General features: G+C 64.7%; 8 protein-coding genes across 8 annotated transcripts; 4 read left to right on the plus strand and 4 right to left on the minus strand.

Moving 5' to 3' along the window:
- Positions 1–280: 280 nt before the first annotated feature.
- JCM10292_000686 (uncharacterized protein) lies at positions 281–1,737 on the plus strand (the record flags this gene model as incomplete). Its single annotated transcript, XM_076650890.1, has 7 exons — positions 281–309; positions 373–579; positions 634–693; positions 795–1,007; positions 1,068–1,177; positions 1,235–1,264; positions 1,325–1,737. 7 exons carry the CDS (start codon positions 281–283, stop codon positions 1,735–1,737), a joined length of 1,062 nt encoding a protein of 353 aa, XP_076503571.1.
- Positions 1,738–1,900: 163 nt separating this feature from the next.
- On the minus strand, positions 1,901–3,256 carry AYT1 (acetyltransferase; the record flags this gene model as incomplete). Its single annotated transcript, XM_076650891.1, has 1 exon — positions 1,901–3,256. The coding sequence occupies one exon, from the start codon at positions 3,254–3,256 to the stop codon at positions 1,901–1,903; it is 1,356 nt and encodes a 451-aa protein (XP_076503572.1).
- A 480-nt stretch (positions 3,257–3,736) lies between these two features.
- JCM10292_000688 (GNAT family N-acetyltransferase) lies at positions 3,737–4,806 on the minus strand (the record flags this gene model as incomplete). The annotated part of the gene is made up of 4 exons (XM_076650892.1): positions 3,737–3,823; positions 3,904–4,195; positions 4,308–4,610; positions 4,697–4,806. 4 exons carry the CDS (start codon positions 4,804–4,806, stop codon positions 3,737–3,739), a joined length of 792 nt encoding a protein of 263 aa, XP_076503573.1.
- A 303-nt stretch (positions 4,807–5,109) lies between these two features.
- On the minus strand, positions 5,110–7,023 carry BCY1 (cAMP-dependent protein kinase regulatory subunit BCY1; the record flags this gene model as incomplete). Its single annotated transcript, XM_076650893.1, has 2 exons — positions 5,110–5,393; positions 5,463–7,023. The coding sequence occupies 2 exons, from the start codon at positions 7,021–7,023 to the stop codon at positions 5,110–5,112; spliced, it is 1,845 nt and encodes a 614-aa protein (XP_076503574.1).
- An 865-nt stretch (positions 7,024–7,888) lies between these two features.
- On the plus strand, positions 7,889–8,868 carry JCM10292_000690 (eS25 family ribosomal protein; the record flags this gene model as incomplete). The annotated part of the gene is made up of 4 exons (XM_076650894.1): positions 7,889–7,894; positions 8,041–8,496; positions 8,665–8,696; positions 8,760–8,868. 4 exons carry the CDS (start codon positions 7,889–7,891, stop codon positions 8,866–8,868), a joined length of 603 nt encoding a protein of 200 aa, XP_076503575.1.
- A 745-nt stretch (positions 8,869–9,613) lies between these two features.
- Positions 9,614–10,836, minus strand: JCM10292_000691 (uncharacterized protein; the record flags this gene model as incomplete). The annotated part of the gene is made up of 5 exons (XM_076650895.1): positions 9,614–9,662; positions 9,718–9,793; positions 9,855–10,527; positions 10,600–10,686; positions 10,762–10,836. The coding sequence occupies 5 exons, from the start codon at positions 10,834–10,836 to the stop codon at positions 9,614–9,616; spliced, it is 960 nt and encodes a 319-aa protein (XP_076503576.1).
- A 67-nt stretch (positions 10,837–10,903) lies between these two features.
- JCM10292_000692 (uncharacterized protein) lies at positions 10,904–12,245 on the plus strand (the record flags this gene model as incomplete). Its single annotated transcript, XM_076650896.1, has 4 exons — positions 10,904–10,987; positions 11,048–11,532; positions 11,589–11,969; positions 12,041–12,245. 4 exons carry the CDS (start codon positions 10,904–10,906, stop codon positions 12,243–12,245), a joined length of 1,155 nt encoding a protein of 384 aa, XP_076503577.1.
- Positions 12,246–12,611: 366 nt separating this feature from the next.
- Positions 12,612–15,456, plus strand: JCM10292_000693 (CNOT2/3/5 family protein; the record flags this gene model as incomplete). The annotated part of the gene is made up of 11 exons (XM_076650897.1): positions 12,612–12,633; positions 12,882–12,919; positions 12,997–13,014; positions 13,080–13,256; positions 13,339–13,722; positions 13,787–14,449; positions 14,514–14,688; positions 14,769–14,856; positions 14,929–15,081; positions 15,148–15,287; positions 15,395–15,456. The coding sequence occupies 11 exons, from the start codon at positions 12,612–12,614 to the stop codon at positions 15,454–15,456; spliced, it is 1,920 nt and encodes a 639-aa protein (XP_076503578.1).
- Positions 15,457–15,479: the final 23 nt, after the last annotated feature.

A 15,479-nucleotide genomic window follows, 5' to 3' on the forward strand; every position in this document is an offset into this window, starting at 1 on the left:
AGTACCGTCATCTGTGTGCGTCGTACCTTCCGTGCGCGCATGAGCCTGGACAGCCTTCGCAGATTTGACCTTCTCAACGAGAGGGAAAGTCGTCTTCGCAGCTTCTTGCAAGCGATCGCTCCTCCTCGACATCTGCGAAGACATCTTGCTACACTGCCTTGTCTACACCCGAGTCTCAGAGCGAAGCGTGCCCAGCTGAAGAGCGCGCTCCCGACCGTTTTCGTCTCTCGCTCCAGTGCTTCTCCCCTTTCTTCGCAGTACCGCCTCGCGCGCTTAAGCGATGAGCTTGCCCGACACTGTCCACAGCTTGTGAGCTGCCCGCGAGTGGTCGCGACCTCGTCCGAGCGGCTCACGCATCTCTTGCCACCCCAGCTCGGTCCCGAAGATCCCGGCTTTGCGCGTGTGGGTCACGGTCGAAGGCGAGCCGCTGCAGCTCTACACGACCGAGACGCTTAGCAAGCAGGGCTGCGCCTACTTCGAGGTGCGCGAGGGCGAGCGCTTTGAGCTGCACATGTGCGACCAGCGCGAGAAGAAGCCGACGAACGCGTGGAACGTCGAGTTTCACGTCGATGGGCAGTGGTGCGTGCTACGTTGGTTCCTCAGGCGGTCATGACACTGATTCTGCCGCCACAGGGGTGCCGGCATCGTCGCCAAACCGTCGGACTCCCTCTACTCGACCTCGCTGACTCACCCGTGACGTACGTGGCATCGCTCGGGACAGCACGAGACCGCTGTGCGTTCTGTCTATATCTAACAAAAGGGCACGGCTGACCTTCTCGCGCTCAGACCTCAAGTGTCCGCCCCTACCGCTTCACCAAGCTTGCGACCACCAGCAACGACGATTCTCCTCACGCCAGTTGCCGCACGGTTGCTCATCTCGGTGTAATCGAATTCCAGTACAGCCGCGTCAAGTGGGTCCGCCCGATGGGCGACTTCCGGGTCGAGCCGAAGCTGCACCTGCCTGTGCACGAGCAGGACAAAAAGGTTGAGCTGGAGCACCGTATTGAGTGGGTCCCTCCCCCTTCCCTTTCCCTCGCTGCGTGCTCGCACTCATAAGTTCTGTCCAGGCTCGACGATCCCGAGCCGTATGGCTCCGACGACGAGGAGACGGACTCATTCTGCAAGATTGACAAGCGCAAGCCATGGACGACGATTTGCCTCTTCTACCGCTCGAAAGGTAGCCTGATCTCTAGCTGTGCGACATGCTTTGACCTGACGTATCGAGCCACCGCAGAGTTCCTGAAGTCGCTCGGCTTCATCCCCAGTATGCCACCGCACCTTCGCACAACCGTTCTAGCACCACTGACGCCCTTGAGTCTTACAGACAGTCGCTCGCCTTCTCCCGCCGCCAGTTCCGACCTCGAGATCCTGGAATCTGCCACTCCGCCCATCGGCTCCTCAACCCGCTCGCCGTCCATCGCTGCGGCTGGAGCTGCCGCTAAGCGTCTCGCCTCTCTCGAAGCGCGCGAGCATGTCGTGCAGGCCGAGCTCGAAGCGCTGCAGGCGGAGCAGGAGGCGCGGGAGCGGGTCAAGCGCGAGGAGCTCGACGAGATCCGCGAGGAGATCAAGAGGGTCAGGGGCGGCGAGGGCGACGCGGAGGAGAAGCCGCAGGTCAAGCGCGAGGACACGAGCGGGGCAGCCGGCGCTTTGGACATGCAGAACAAGGCGAGGAGCAAGAGCAAGGGAGCGGAGAAGGCGGCCTGCGGGACGAAGACGGAGGTTCTCGTGCTTGAGTGAAACGAATCTTGGCTCGCAAAGTTGCAATCTCGCGCAGACGCCTTTGAGCGGTTGGCACGCTAATTCACGCGCGTCCTGCTGTACGAGGTGCGGGGATACTTCTGCAGAAACACATCAGTGGAACCGTCAACCAAGAGACCGAAAGCGAGGACAAGAGCGCACCTCAGGCCATCTCGCCCAACAGCCCGCCATCGCGGTCCAGTACCTCCCACACGTCCTCGCATAGCGCGATATTGACATCGAGCCCCTGCCCGTCCCGCGGGCGCAGATAGTACGCGAGGCCGTTCATCTCGGAGATGGCGGTGAACGGCGTGCTCGCCAGGAGCGGGCGCGCGTCGACGTCGTCCGAGAACGACACGCCGGCGTACTGGTCCCACGCCGACCACTGCGAGATGAGGAAGCCGGGCTGGTCGTAGGGGAAGGTGCCCTGCACGACGCGCTTGTCCGGCTGCGCGGCGACCCAGCGCGCCGAGCGCTCGAGGTCGATGGGGTCGAGCGAGCGGACAAGAGAGTGCACGTGGGCGGCAACTTCGGGGAGCGAAGCGGAGGCGAGAAAGTCCGGCGAGGGGGAGGAGGTTGACGTCGTGAGCGCGTTGGGGAAGTAGCGAGGGGGCAGGTTGAGGCGGTTCGACGGTCGGAGGTTGACTGAGGTTAAGAAGTGGGTTGCGTGCGGCTGAGGCTCGGCGAGCGCTTGACGAGCATGATAGATGCGACGGTAGAGAAACGCCGACAGCGCTTCAAATGTCGAAACCCAGCCGTCCGCGCCTGAACTCGCCGCGGCGGACTTGATCTTGGTGAGCGTCGTCGGGGGGACATGGACGACGCGACCGCGTGGCGGACTCGCTGGAGACGCCCATGGTGGGTGCTCCGAAGAGATCTTGAAGCCCGATGGCTTGTACGCGAGCGCCTCGTTGCGCTCTTCATCGGTGAAAGCCGCGTCGGACAGGTACGACTCGGTGCAGGGAGCTCGTGCGAGAGTGTCTGTCCTGTTGCGGTACAGCTCGGCGAGGTCCTGCACGAGCTGGAAGAAGCCAAAGGCGTCGCCGAGGATGTGCAGTATGCGAATACCGAGGGCGGTCTTGCCGTCGGAAAACGTCGTGTGTTGTACGGAGAAGACGGGGTCGCGGCAAAGCGCAATTGGCGACATGTCGAAGGGGACGAAGAGGGGATTGCCGCCGCTGGGGAGGTCGGTCACGAGTAGCGGGCGGCCGACCGGAATTTCAAGGTCCTCATTGACCGTAGCGGTGACGAATCGCATGCCTTCGCCGATGCGGTGGATTTCTGGCGTGTCGTCGCTCGGGTTGTAACGCAGGCGGCCGCTCAGATGCGGGTAGTAGTTGACGAGATGCGAGAGCGCTATCTCCAGGCGGGCCGTGTCGATGGCATGGTCGTAAAGGTAGACGACCGCGACGGGCACTGGCGCCGTGAGCTGGTCGAGCGGACCGAGGATATGCGTCGGCGATGACACGGGCTTGGAGCAAGGGACGAGGCGATCAGCAACGATGCTCGGGGCAAGCATGGTTGCAGCAGCTCAGTTAAAGTCTTGAGCAAGGGACGAAAGCAAGCAGAGCAGCGCAGCAGCAGCAAGAGGACGTTTGCCGGTCCGGGCGGCCCGAGAAAGACGACTCATCGGTGCGATTCGAAGCAGAAGCGCGATTCGGAGGCTGCCGAGCCCACGTGTGCTCCAAAAGACGATGCTTGTGACAGTGGGCACACCACAAGCACCCAGGAGCGGGTGACGGAGCGAGTCGGCGAGGCGAAGACCGTGAAGGGACCTCGACGGCGAGAATCGGGCAGCGTAGCAGTCTCCAATCCATAGAACAAGTGATGCGTGCATGCTTTGCTAGTATCTGCGAGTGGGTATCTAGACCATGCGACCATGCCGCCCGCCGCTACCCTCAACACTTCAGCCTGCCCTCGATCTCGCTAAGCCAGCCGCCTCAACGTAGCCCTGGTCTCTTGCCTAGAGCGCAACGCCTCCTGTTCCAGCGCCGTGCGTCTACGACGAGAGCGTCGGCTCAATCTTGCGCTCGAGCAGCCATGCGTCGCGCGGCTCGATCTTGCGGTAGTAGTCCGAGACCGTCTCCTGCAGGAGAGCAAGCAGCGCGGCATCAGCATGTGCCGCAGCAAGGATTCGGTAGAGGATTCGGCGCAGAAGTGACGCACCTTGACCTCGAAGCCCCAGCGCTCCCAAAACTGCCTCGCGTCGTCATTGCCGACCTGGACATGCAGGTAGACGCTCTCGATCCTCGGCTTGGCCGGCTCCGCCTTCTCGTCCGCCTTGTCGTCCTTCTTTGCCGCCTCGTCCTCGTCGGCCTTGCCTTTGCCCTTGGCGACAGCGGCGGCCTTGGGCGGGGCGGGCGCGAAAGGTGCGCGAGGAGGGGCGACGTGCGAGGCGGCGGCGGCGGTGAGGGCGTGGTGGATCAGCTTCGAAGCGAGACCTTGACGGCGGTAGGGCCTGTACAAAGGTCCGCAAGAGTCAGCACACCGAAGAGCACTTCGACTCCGGACTTGCACGACCGGTGCGGACGCAAGCAGCGGAACGAGGCGAGAAGCGGCTGGAAACTCACGCAAGGACGCCGAGCGTCATGACGTAGAGCTTGTACGCCTTTCCCTCAAAGTCACCGCCCTCTTTGGCGTCCTTCCCCTTGCCCTTGCTCGCGGCCTCGCTGAGCGTCTTGGGCGCCTCTTCCTCGACCGGCTCGAGCCGGCACACGAGGACGCCGACGGGCAAGTCCTGGTAGAAGACGAGCTTGTTGTAGTCCTCGGGGTGCTCGGCGGGCGTGAGGAGCGAGTCGTAGAAGTGCTGGGAGTACGAGATGGGGAAGAGGACGTTGTGCAGCTTCTTGACCGTGCCGAGATTGTTGACCGTCCTGTTGCAATCAAGTACGAGAGCTCGTCAGTCTCTGCCAGTCACTCTCAGCGCCTTGAGGGCAGGGGAAGGGACTGAGCGACTTACAAGTCGCCGAGGTTGACGCGCGGAGGGACGCGGATGCGCTTGCCGTTGAGCGTCTTGGCCGGCTCGACAAGCTTGGGCAGGTCCGGCAGCGCAGCGAGAACCGCAGACATGGCGACGGCGACGAGTTGAGGACAACCAGAGTCGCGGACGGATGATGAGGGGGACGGTGTCCCTCCTCTCAAATTGCCAGTTCTTTGCACGGTCCTGACAGCTAGCGACCGACGACAGGAGACGGAGCAAGATTGCAAAGGGAGACGGGTACAATGCCGAAGCGAGTTACGAGCACACACGAGAGAGGGAGAAGGGGGAACGACGACGATGACGATGAAGAACAGGCTATGGGAAGCAAGCTGGTAGTGTTTGTGACGAGACAGGGACCGAGAGAGGCGTGCAGGAGTAGGGATGAAGCCGCCTCAAGCGTCCCCTCCGCCGACCGTGATGCCCCTCCCACCCGGCGGTGGGTTCCCAAAGTTCTCGCGCTTGTCGCCCGCAGCAGACGCCACGCCCGCCGACCCAGTCGCATTGACCGCCGCGCCCGGCCCGTACGCGCGCTCGGCCTTGCGCGCGAGAATGTCGATGATGGGGCCGAGCAGGCGCGTGAACGCCTTTTCCCCGAGCGTGGCGACGCGCAGGCGGCCCTCGCCCGGCTTGGCGCGCACGGTCGCGGCGCGAGGGGCAGAGTTGATGAGCGCGAGCTCTGTATGCAAGGAAAGGTGCGTCAGCGAGAGTGAGAGAGGGCAAGAAGGCAAACGGAAGCAAGCCGCACCGCCAAAGTAGTCGCCCTTGCCGAGGACGCCGATGAGCTCCTCCTCCAGGACGCCGTCGCGCGCCTTGCGGCGCTTGGTGACTTCTGCGCGGCCCGACTCGATGATGTAGAAGTTCTTGCCGACCTCGCCCTCGTCGTAGACCTTTTCCTCGAGCGCGTCGGCAATCTTTGCGCGCTCCTTGGCGTTGAGCTCCTGGAGGATCGAGACCTCGCCGAGGAACGCCTCGTACATCTTGCGCTTGCGCGACGTGTGCTCGACGAGGATCGAGCGGAACGTGACGCGGTCGAGCGCCCACATGGTCGCGCGCGACGTCGCGACGACGGTCGCCGCGCGCGGCGCGTTGTACATGAGCGCGAGCTCGCCAAACGACCCGCCCGGCCCGTACGTCGCCACCTTCTTTTCCTCGCCCGGGTGCGTCACCATGCTCTGGCCCGGGCCGGCGTACGTGTGCGTCGGCGGGCCGCGCACCCACACCTCGAAGGTGCCCTCCTCGACGACGTAGAAGAAGTCGCCGACGGCGCCCTGGACAATGACCTCGGTCCCGGCCTGCACCGTCACCTCCTTCATGGCGTTGAGCACGTCCGTGTGCTGGTCCTCGTCGAGGTTGCGGAACAAGAGGTTGTTGGCGATGGCCTTCTCGATGCGCTGCCGCTGCGACGCGCTCTTGGGGATCACCGTCTTGGGCAGCGCCTGCGTCGCCGCGTCCGGGTCGAGCGACTCGGCGCTGACCGACGTGCGCCGCCCGAGATTGTAGTTGACGATTGGCGTAGCGGCCCCTGCCGCGGCACCTGCAGCACCCGCAGCAGCGCCTCCTGGCCCGCCCGCCGCGCCGCCAAACGAGCCGTACGAGCCAAACGGACCTCCCGGCGCGCGGCCCGGGTGGAAGTTGGGGTCGTCGCGCGGGTCCTCGACGTCCTCGTCCGTGTCGCTCGCGTTGCCTCCGACCGCGCGCGCGACGGGCGGCGCACCCTGGCGGCTGAAGCGGTTCGCGCCGCTGGACGCTGCGGGCGAGTCAAAGTCCGGCGGGGTCGTCGAGCCGGTCTTGGCACCGCGCAAGCCTGACGGAGGAGCGCCGCCGGCGGCACGGGCAGAGGAGGACGAGGGACCGCCGCGCGAGAAGGGCCCGCCGTCCGGCGGGTACTCGGAGAAGGGGGACGGCTGGTCGTCCTTGCGCGCCGCAGCGGGGGCGCCAAAGGCGTAGCCCTGGCCAAAGGGGAGGTTCGACTGCTTGGCCTTGCCTGCGGACGTCGCCGAGAGAGGGGGCTTGCCGACGCCGGCGGGCGAGGCAGCGCGCGCGAGGCCGGGCGTCTCGCCCGTGAGCGACTTGGCCGAGAGCGGCGGGGTCGCCTCGCGCATGCTCGAGTCGTCGACGGACGAGCGCTGCGTCGCCGAGCCGGCGAGGCCGCCTGCGGCTGCGCCCGAGCGGACGGCGATGCGATCCTGCTCAAGGCGCTGGGCGAACCAGTTTGCGCAGAACTGAAGCGGGTCCGAGGGCTGGGCGCGGAGGACCTCGCGGTTGAGCTCGGAGAGGATGGCCGAGTAGCTCGAGGGGAGCGACATGGCGGGAGCGAGACCAAGCGGTGCGTGCGAGGGCAGAGGGGAGGCGGGCGAGATGGGGGAAAGCTGTGGGTGCGTGCGCCGGTCAGTACGCCTTGTCTGTATCGTGTGCAAGACTTGGTGGTGCCCTCACGAGTCTGGAGGAGCGAGAAGCGGGCGGGAGGAGCTGGGAAGGGACCCGAGTGGGGGCGCTGAGTCGGAGAGGTTGTACGACGAGGGCGAGATGCGCGCACCTGAAGTGACTGGCCTAGAGTGCTGCAGTCAGGCTACCGTCTGGGCTGCAGGAGAGCGCGCTCAAGCGACGAGGCGAGGCGGCGGGGCGGAGAGGCTTGACGTCGCGAAGGGCACCGACGACGGGTGCGGGCAGCGACACGAGTAGCCGCGGTTCGAGTGCAGCAGACCAGCTCTTGACACTGTCCTTTCTGGCAGTGCTCGGGACAGACAGGCAGAGGCGCACGAGCGGGGGACGGGCAGCGGCGGCGGCGAGACGAGGCGGGTCTCTCGCGAGGAGGCGAGTCGTTGCCGCTTTCGGACGGCGGCCTGCTCTTTGCCCGGGGAGAGCTCTGAGCCTAGTGCACTGTACTCTGACTTAACGTCTGCCTAGTCCATTGCAGCCTGCGAGGAAGAAAGAGGACGAGCCAGACGTGAGAGGGGGAAGCCGGGCAGCGGACGCTCTGCCGCAGGGGATGCGCGATGGCCGCGGACCACTGACGGTCCTGTCTGCAGTAACTACTCGGGACTCCGTCTGACAGACTGCCCCAGCGAGTCGCACGAGAGACGAGGACGAGAGGGGGAAGGCGCGGCGACGGGGGACGGCGAGCGGGTCGAAGCTGGCCGTCGTTTCCCCTCGTCTCTTGCACCACTCACAATGTCAGTCCCGTGCTCTGTGCTGCTGCGTTCCTCGAGCCCTTCTCCCCGCCCCGACCCGCCGCCCAGCCGCCCGCCCGCACTCGCGCTTCAACGAGCGCGCGAGGTCGAAAAGCTCGTCGGCACCGCGCCGCACGCGCGCTCGCCCTGCAGGGGCGCACGAGGCAGACTGGGACCGTGCTGGTGCTTTTTTGGCGGGATCTGCGCGGCTGGATCGCGCTCGGAGCGGGCGAGGCGGCGGAACCGGCGCGGCCCAGCTTCGCCTCGACGCTCGACCGCGACCCGCCGCAACCCGCCGGCTCCCCTCCGCCACTCCTGCCGCTGCCTGCGCTGCGCTGCCAGCATCAGCACAGTCACTTTGCCTCGACCAGCACTTGCCCGCCTCCCGCCGATCTCGAGCATGTTGAGCTGACCTCGCTCTCGCTTGCCCACCTCGACAGGGCGAAAGCGGCCGCCGCGGGAGCTTCTGCCCAGTCCAAGGCTTCGGCCAAGAAGAAGAAGTGGAGCAAGGGCAAGGTCAAGGACAAGGCGCAGAACGCTGTCATCTGCGACAAGCCCACCTTTGACCGCATCATGAAGGAGGTCCCCACCTTCAAGATGATCTCGCAGGTACGCACCTTCTCTCTCTCTACCCCCTCAGACGTGCATCATACTGACTCGTGTCTACCTTGCAGGTGCGTCTCTTCGCCAGCGAGCGGATCCTTGATGCCCACCTCGACTCGCCCCTCCCCGCAACGGCACTGACTCCCCTCTTCGCTTCCGCTCCTCCGCCCGCAGTCTGTCCTCATCGAGCGTCTCAAGATCAACGGGTGCGTTGATCTACCCAGCCCCACGGCCCACAAACTGCCAACTGACGCGCGAAACGTCCACAGCTCGCTCGCCCGCATTGCGATCCGCCACCTCGAGAAGGAGGGCCACATCAAGCCCGTCATCCACCACCGTGCGCAGCTCGTGTACACGCGTACGACCGCCGAGGAGTAAACTGTGCGTTGCCACCTACCCCTGATATCCGCCCGTACGAGGAGCTGACCCGCTCTCTTCCGCCGCACGCCGCAGCTCTTCTCGCCTGTCGTCCGAATGTTCACTTGTCGTCACAGTCCTTCTTCATCTGCAACGCACCCCGCGGTCCACCCCAACCCTTTGCAATCTGTAACCGGCCGTGTTACGGGAACCCCTTGGCTGGGCACGCTCGCCTCTTGCGTGGCCCGCCACGGTTTGGGAGAGATGCGCTGGCGGTCGAGCGAGCTGAGCATATCTCGTCGAATGAGTTGGCGGCTGGTGTGCTTGCTCGCGCTTGGTTCGTCTGCTCGCTCGAATTGGCTATCTACGCCTTCTCGCCTGTCTCCTCTTTGCGCGTCGCCTCGGTTGAATGCGACGGCGGGCTTTTCTGTCTTGCGCTGTGAGTCGGGCGCCAGCAAGCATGGGATGATGGCGCAGCCCTTTTCGCTCGTCAAGCCCAACACTTCCGACCTCACTTCACTCGCTCGTCCGCCAACCTCGCGCTTCCGCTTCACGTGTGCTCGCCCTGGGCTGGACACGAGGGATATGCTCGCACTTCTAGCACTGCTTGTACTACCGCGCGCGGAGAATGTTGATGGGCTCGAACTTCACCTTGCGAATGCATGCCCTTTGCACACGCAACCTGGCTTGCGATCGCTTGGCAGGCTCTCACACATCCGCACCATTCCTTCGGACTTTGAACAGATTGAGAGCGGGCGAATTGACCTTACTTGGCTCGCAAAGACGCCGAATGCCGCAGCCAAGCCTGCAAGAACCTGCCCGCCGTCCAAATCAGCGCGGGGCTCAGAGGCTGAGCAGGAAGAGGCGCACTCGATGCTCGCGGAAGTGACGCCTGCCCAGCTCTTGACCGATTCGGAAGCCGTCTCGAGGTCAAGGGCGTCGTAAGCTGGTCGAGGTAACCGTCAGCCGCGGAACCGCCGGTAGGAGGGAACAGTCGCAAGCCGCACCCGCAAAGACCCCCTCGGCAACCAGTCGCACGCGCTCCCACCTATGCTCGCTCAGCTGCGTCCTCAGCCCACGCAGCGTCCTCCGCTCTACGCGTATCCGTTCCCGCAGCCTCTTCTCCTCGCTCGCCCGCTCGACCGCATCCCCCGCCTTTCCTTCGCCCTTGCGCGCCTCCCAGAACTCGAGCTCCTCGAGCCGCTTCTCGTCCGCGACGGCGCGCCGCCGGGTTCGCCGCCCGAGGTCGTACAGCTTGGCGCGCGCGCTCTGCACCTGCGCGAGCCCGGCGAGCGCGGCCACGAGGGCGGCGTAGTCCGAGAGCTTGTCGACGCGGGCGGTCGTGCGCGGCGAGAGCGGGGCGAGGCCGAGGCGCGAGAAGAGGTAGAGGTTGTCGGAGAGGAGGGCGACGAGGTCGAGCGTCGAGCGGAGGAGCGAGAGGAGTTGGCTGAGGCGGGAGGGCGAAGGTGGCTGGGCGGCTTTGCGCGCGGTCGACGATGAATCGTTGATACTGCCTTGAAAGGGAGGAAAAGGCAGCGTCGAAGCGAGGTGATGCAGTGCAAGAAGTCGACGAAGAGCCGCGAGAGCAGAAACGACGGCGAGGAGGCGAACGTGGAGCGACCTGGTGAAGGCCGACTTGCGGAGGTACAAGCTAAGCCTGAGCGTGTACTGAAGTAGCCGCTACAACCGTAGTGCGCGACGTACGCGGTCAGCGCGACTGTCCCGAGAGGCCAAGTGGGGGAAGGTGCTTACGAGGGCGGCGTCTCGCCCTTCTGCGTCTCGGAGGAAGCGTCTGACTCTCTGACGAGTGGTTAGAACGGTCGGCTGAACATGCACAAACTGCGCAGAGGGCGTCGTCGTCGAGTGAGCTCCACGTGAATGTCGGGACTGATCCGGAAACAACGCCGAGTGCACCTTTGTGACTCCTGGGAGCGCTGGTGGAAGGGTCGGCGGGACCGCCTGAGTCTTGTCGGCACTACTGGCGGCCATTCTGGGCAGAGTGCGGGCGTGGCGAAAGCGAGACGGCGAGCCGACGCTCCTTGGACTCGTCGCAAACATGAACAACGAAGGGTGGATTGCAGCGCTTGAGGGGAAGCAGCCACAGCACCGCCTGCGACACCGTCCACTGCCCACCGCACCCGTGCGTCATCTCGCCTCGTCCTCGTTCCTGCACCGCCTCACTGCTTCTGTCTGTATTCAGTGCATCTGCAGGAGTCTGCCGCCGCTCAAGCACCTCAGCAAGGTCGCAGAGCAACAGGCAGTAGCGACGCGCAAGCAACAGATCCTCGAATCCGCCCTCGAGACTGCCATCGAGACTCCCGCCGACGCCCAACCTTCGCCTCAACCCGACTCGAGCCCGCCAGGCGACTCGAAACCAAATCCAGGCTTCTTTGCTAAGCTCGGCGGGCGGAGAAAGTCACAGGGGCTGAACAAGAAGGGGCAATATGAGCCATTCGAGGTCCTGCGTGCGATAGAGCGGCGCGACCTCATGACGCTCAACGACATCAAGCTCTCGAGCTTCGACCTGCTTGTCTCGGGCACGCCCCTTCCTCTCGTGTATGCCCTGCGGCAGGGCAAGTCGCACCATGAGGTGCAGATTTTCCTCGTTGGCGCAATGAGCCGGAAGGTCAATGACCTGCCAGACGACGACCTTGCCGACTTGCAGCCGTCCACGCTCGCGACCCTGTGCGCCTCACTCCATCTGTGCGCTCTTCAGCTATTGACAGCTTCCTGTGTCGCAGGCGAGCTCTCCGCGCCAACCTCAAGATCGCCGTCACCGCCTCGCTCTCTTCTCACGAAAACGACACCTCGCTCCTATCGTCCTTCCTCCAGGTCATCGTCATGCTCGAGGGCACCAAGTTCCTCCACTCGTCGACGCAGACCCTCTCGCTCGCGCTGCGCACGCCGCTCGCGTCCAAGCCCGTCGAGACGGCGCGCGGGCTCATGCTCAAGTGGGTCTCGCGCGAGCTCAAGGAGCGCCAGGTCGCGAGCGTCGACGAGTACCTCGCCAACGGCACGGGCGACCTGGTCCTGCTCGGCCTGTGGAGCGTCGTGCAGGACCAGCTGCCCGCCGCCGAACCTGTTCCGCTCTATTTCTTTGCGCGCGACGACCGGATACAGAAGTGCGCTCTGGCCCTTCCTTCGCTGTGGAAAGATGCGCACTGACAATCACTCTCTACGCTGCCCCCTGCAGGGCCGTCGAAGAGCGCCTCTCGCACCTGCGACGCACCTCGCCCTCGTCCCTCACGCGACTATCGAAGCTCGTACGCTCCCAGCTCGACACCGCGCTCGAAGTGCTCGGACAGCGGAGTCTGAATGGTCGGGAACGTATCGAGAAGCTACGCAGGGCGCTGGACGAGGGCAAGGCGACTGCGGGACGAGGAGCAGGACGTGGATGAGCTGGCGCACCTGCAGGGATTGGCGGCGGAGGTGGGTCACAACTTGTACGTATGTATCTTGTTGTCGCTCTTGCGTAGTTGCTCGGCAGGCTGTCATGTCTTTGCCCTCCTCGTCCTCATCCCGCCGTGGTGACAATGTCAAAATCGCGAGATCGCCCTTTGGCGGTTCTCCGGTAGCGGCTCGCCAAGTGCTACTGCCTCAGACGTCCAGTGTGTATCTCCCCCAGGCACCTTGCGAGAAGTCACCGTCTCCGTCTTCATCGCTCGCCTCGCCGGCTGTCCCTCGACCGCACTCTCGTCGCTCTTCTGCGCCAGGAAGTGCGCCGAGCTCTAAGCAGCAGCTGCGTCCACAGACTCGCGCCCACCATGGCTGCGCGGAAACTGCAGAGTGCGCCTGCCCGCCCCCGTCTCGTCTCGTCTCCACCGCGCCATCTCCACTCGCCCACTCCGGTCGGCACGCGCCTCAGGCGGGCGCAGGGCCGGGTGGATCAGCCTTTTGAAGGGTCTTTCAGAGCGGCTAGAGCGGTCTCCAGCTGCACCGCGCTGTCGGACCGCAGTGCGGTTGCCGCGACCCCAGCCACCGGGCAGCTCCGACGACGCAGCGAGGACAGGCGCTAACACCTCGAACGCACGCAGCCGAGATCGATAAGACGCTCAAGAAGGTCTCCGAGGGCGTGCGTTTCTCCTCTGTGTCGAGTCTACCTGCTGTACATTCTGACCCTCTGTCGGCTCTCGCGCTCCGGCACACCAGGTCGAGGTCTTCGAGGGCGTGCGTTGCTCCCGCCTTCGCGTCTCGCTTCCACACAGGCTGACCCGCCGACCCGCGCCTCACAGATCTTTGACAAGATCCAAGCCTCGTCGAACCAGACGCAGAAGGAGAAGCTCGAGCAGGACCTCAAGACGCAGATCAAGAAGCTCCAGCGACTGCGAGACCAGATCAAGACATGGATGGCGAGCAACGACATCAAGGACAAGCAGCCGCTGATCGACAACCGCAAGCTGATCGAGACGGTGCGTTACGCGTCCTGCTGTCTCCGCTCTGTGCAACTTCGGGGAGTATGCAGTAGCTGATTTCCATAGATGCCACGCACAGCAAATGGAACGGTTCAAGGCGTGCGAGAAGGAGATGAAGACCAAGGCGTTCTCAAAGGAGGGGCTCAACGCGGCCACCAAGCTCGACCCGAAGGAAAAGGAGAAGCTTGAGATGTGCCAGTGGATCCAGTCGATGGTCGAGGAGCTCGGGCGACAAGTCGAGCAGGCCGAGGCCGAGGTCGAGACGATCCAGGGCACCAAGCAGAAGAAGAAGGACTCGGAGCGCGAGGCACGCCTCGAGGAGCTCGAGCGCCTCAACGAGCGCAGGTCGTGGCACGTCAACCGCCTCGAGCTCATCCTGCGGCTGCTCGAGAACGGCAACCTCCCGACCGACTCGGTCACCAACGTCAAGGACGACATCGCGTACTTTGTCGAGAGCAATACGGTGCGTCGCTCGTTCCTGTGCAACTCGCCCTGCCTACCATCTCTGACGCTCATGTTGTGTACAGGAGGAGGACTTTGAGGAGGACGAGGGCATCTACGACGAGCTGAATCTCGAGGACGAGGAGGAAATGTTCGGCATCGTGCAGGACGACCACCAGTCGTCGCACGACTCTGTCTCGGTGGCCGACGAGCCCGCACCGCCTCCAGTCCCGCCCATACCCAAGACGCCAGCAAAGGCCGAGAAGAAGGCAGACGAGCCGGAGAAGACGCCCGCGAAGCCCAAAGCGTCCGTCGCAGCAACACCGCAGAAGAAGCCCAGCCTCGACGCCGCATCGTCCCGCCCGCCTCCTGCAGCCGCCGCCGCCTCGACCCCTTCTCGCTCAGTCTCCGGTCCCGCATCCGCCACTCCCGCACGGTCGTCTGCGCCTGCACCCGCACTGCCGCCCATCCGCTACGCCGCTGCCGCCGCCGCCGCGAACGCATCTGCAGCGCCTGCGTCCACTGCTGCCCCTGCTGTGTCGTCGCCCGGCGCGTCCGCGAGCGGGCCACCGCCCGGCCTCGCCCCGCCCGCAGCAAGCGCACCTTCGCCCTCATCGCCCGTGCCGACCGCCGCCCCGGTCGAGCCGGCAAAGGAGGCAGCCGCGAGCCAGGCGTCGTCGGCTGCACCGTCACCGGCACTGGCAGCGCCCGCAGCGCCCAGTCCGTCGCTGAGCTCGACCTCGGCCAACGTGCGCTTCCATTCCCCTCTCGAACCCGTGCTTGCCCGGACGATCTGACCCTCCCCGCCCGCAGCCCGCGTCCCAGCCTTCTAACGAAACCGCCTCATCCGAACCCTCGAGCGAAGCGGCACAAGCAGCGGCACAAGCCGCGACCGCCGCTGGGCCACAGCAGTCGTCCAAGTCGGAGGCGCGGCTGCCGAGCAGCCTGGCCGACCTCGTGACGAGCTTTGAGAGCGCCAAGCAGAAGTGTGCGTGACCCTCGCTTGCCCATGTCTGCCGGTCGGAGCGGTCGAGCGCTGACGATGACGCGAGCGATATCGTGATACAGCGATGCGGAGGGACCAGGACCTGAGCGAGATCGACAAGGTCCTCGAGGCGGGATTGTCGAACGTGCCGCAACCGCTTGATGCCGAGAAGTGCGTGCTCTCACTCGCTTTGAAGCGGTCGTCTCTGCTGCGACAACAAGCTGACTCTCCGTTCCTTTACAGGCCGAAGTACTATGTCCCGCGCACGCCCTACGCGACCCCAACGTACTACCCGCAAGAGCCGTCGAGCCAGTTCGCGTCGCCTGCGCTGTTCGCCAAGCTCGACGTCGACACGCTCTTCTACATCTTCTACTACTGCCCGGGGACATACCTCCAGTGCGCTCTCTTCCCTCCGCAACCTGCCATGCAACCGTCGAGGCTGACTTTACGCCGCGCGCAAAGGTTCCTTGCGGCGAACGAGCTCAAGAAGCAGTCGTGGCGGTTCCACAAGCAGTACCTCACGTGGTTCCAGCGCGCAAACGAGCCGACGACCATCACCGACTCGTACGAGCAGGGCGTGTACCTCTACTTCGACTGGGAAGGTGCGTTCATCCGCATCCCGCTTCATCTTCGAGCAATCGTGTCGCCCGACCACTCGACGCGTATTTACCGTGCTGTGGGTGGCTGACTTTATGTCCGCCGTTCTCAGGGAGCTGGTGCCAGCGCAAGAAGAACGACTTCCGCTTCCAGTACGACTACCTGGAAGTCTAGGCGAACCCTTCTCGCCTGGCCCT

This window comes from Rhodotorula paludigena (genome assembly GCF_050403205.1).
Source record: "Rhodotorula paludigena JCM10292 DNA, Rt_paludigena_JCM10292v1_ctg42, whole genome shotgun sequence".
In the NCBI taxonomy this organism is placed as follows: Eukaryota; Fungi; Basidiomycota; class Microbotryomycetes; order Sporidiobolales; family Sporidiobolaceae; genus Rhodotorula; species Rhodotorula paludigena.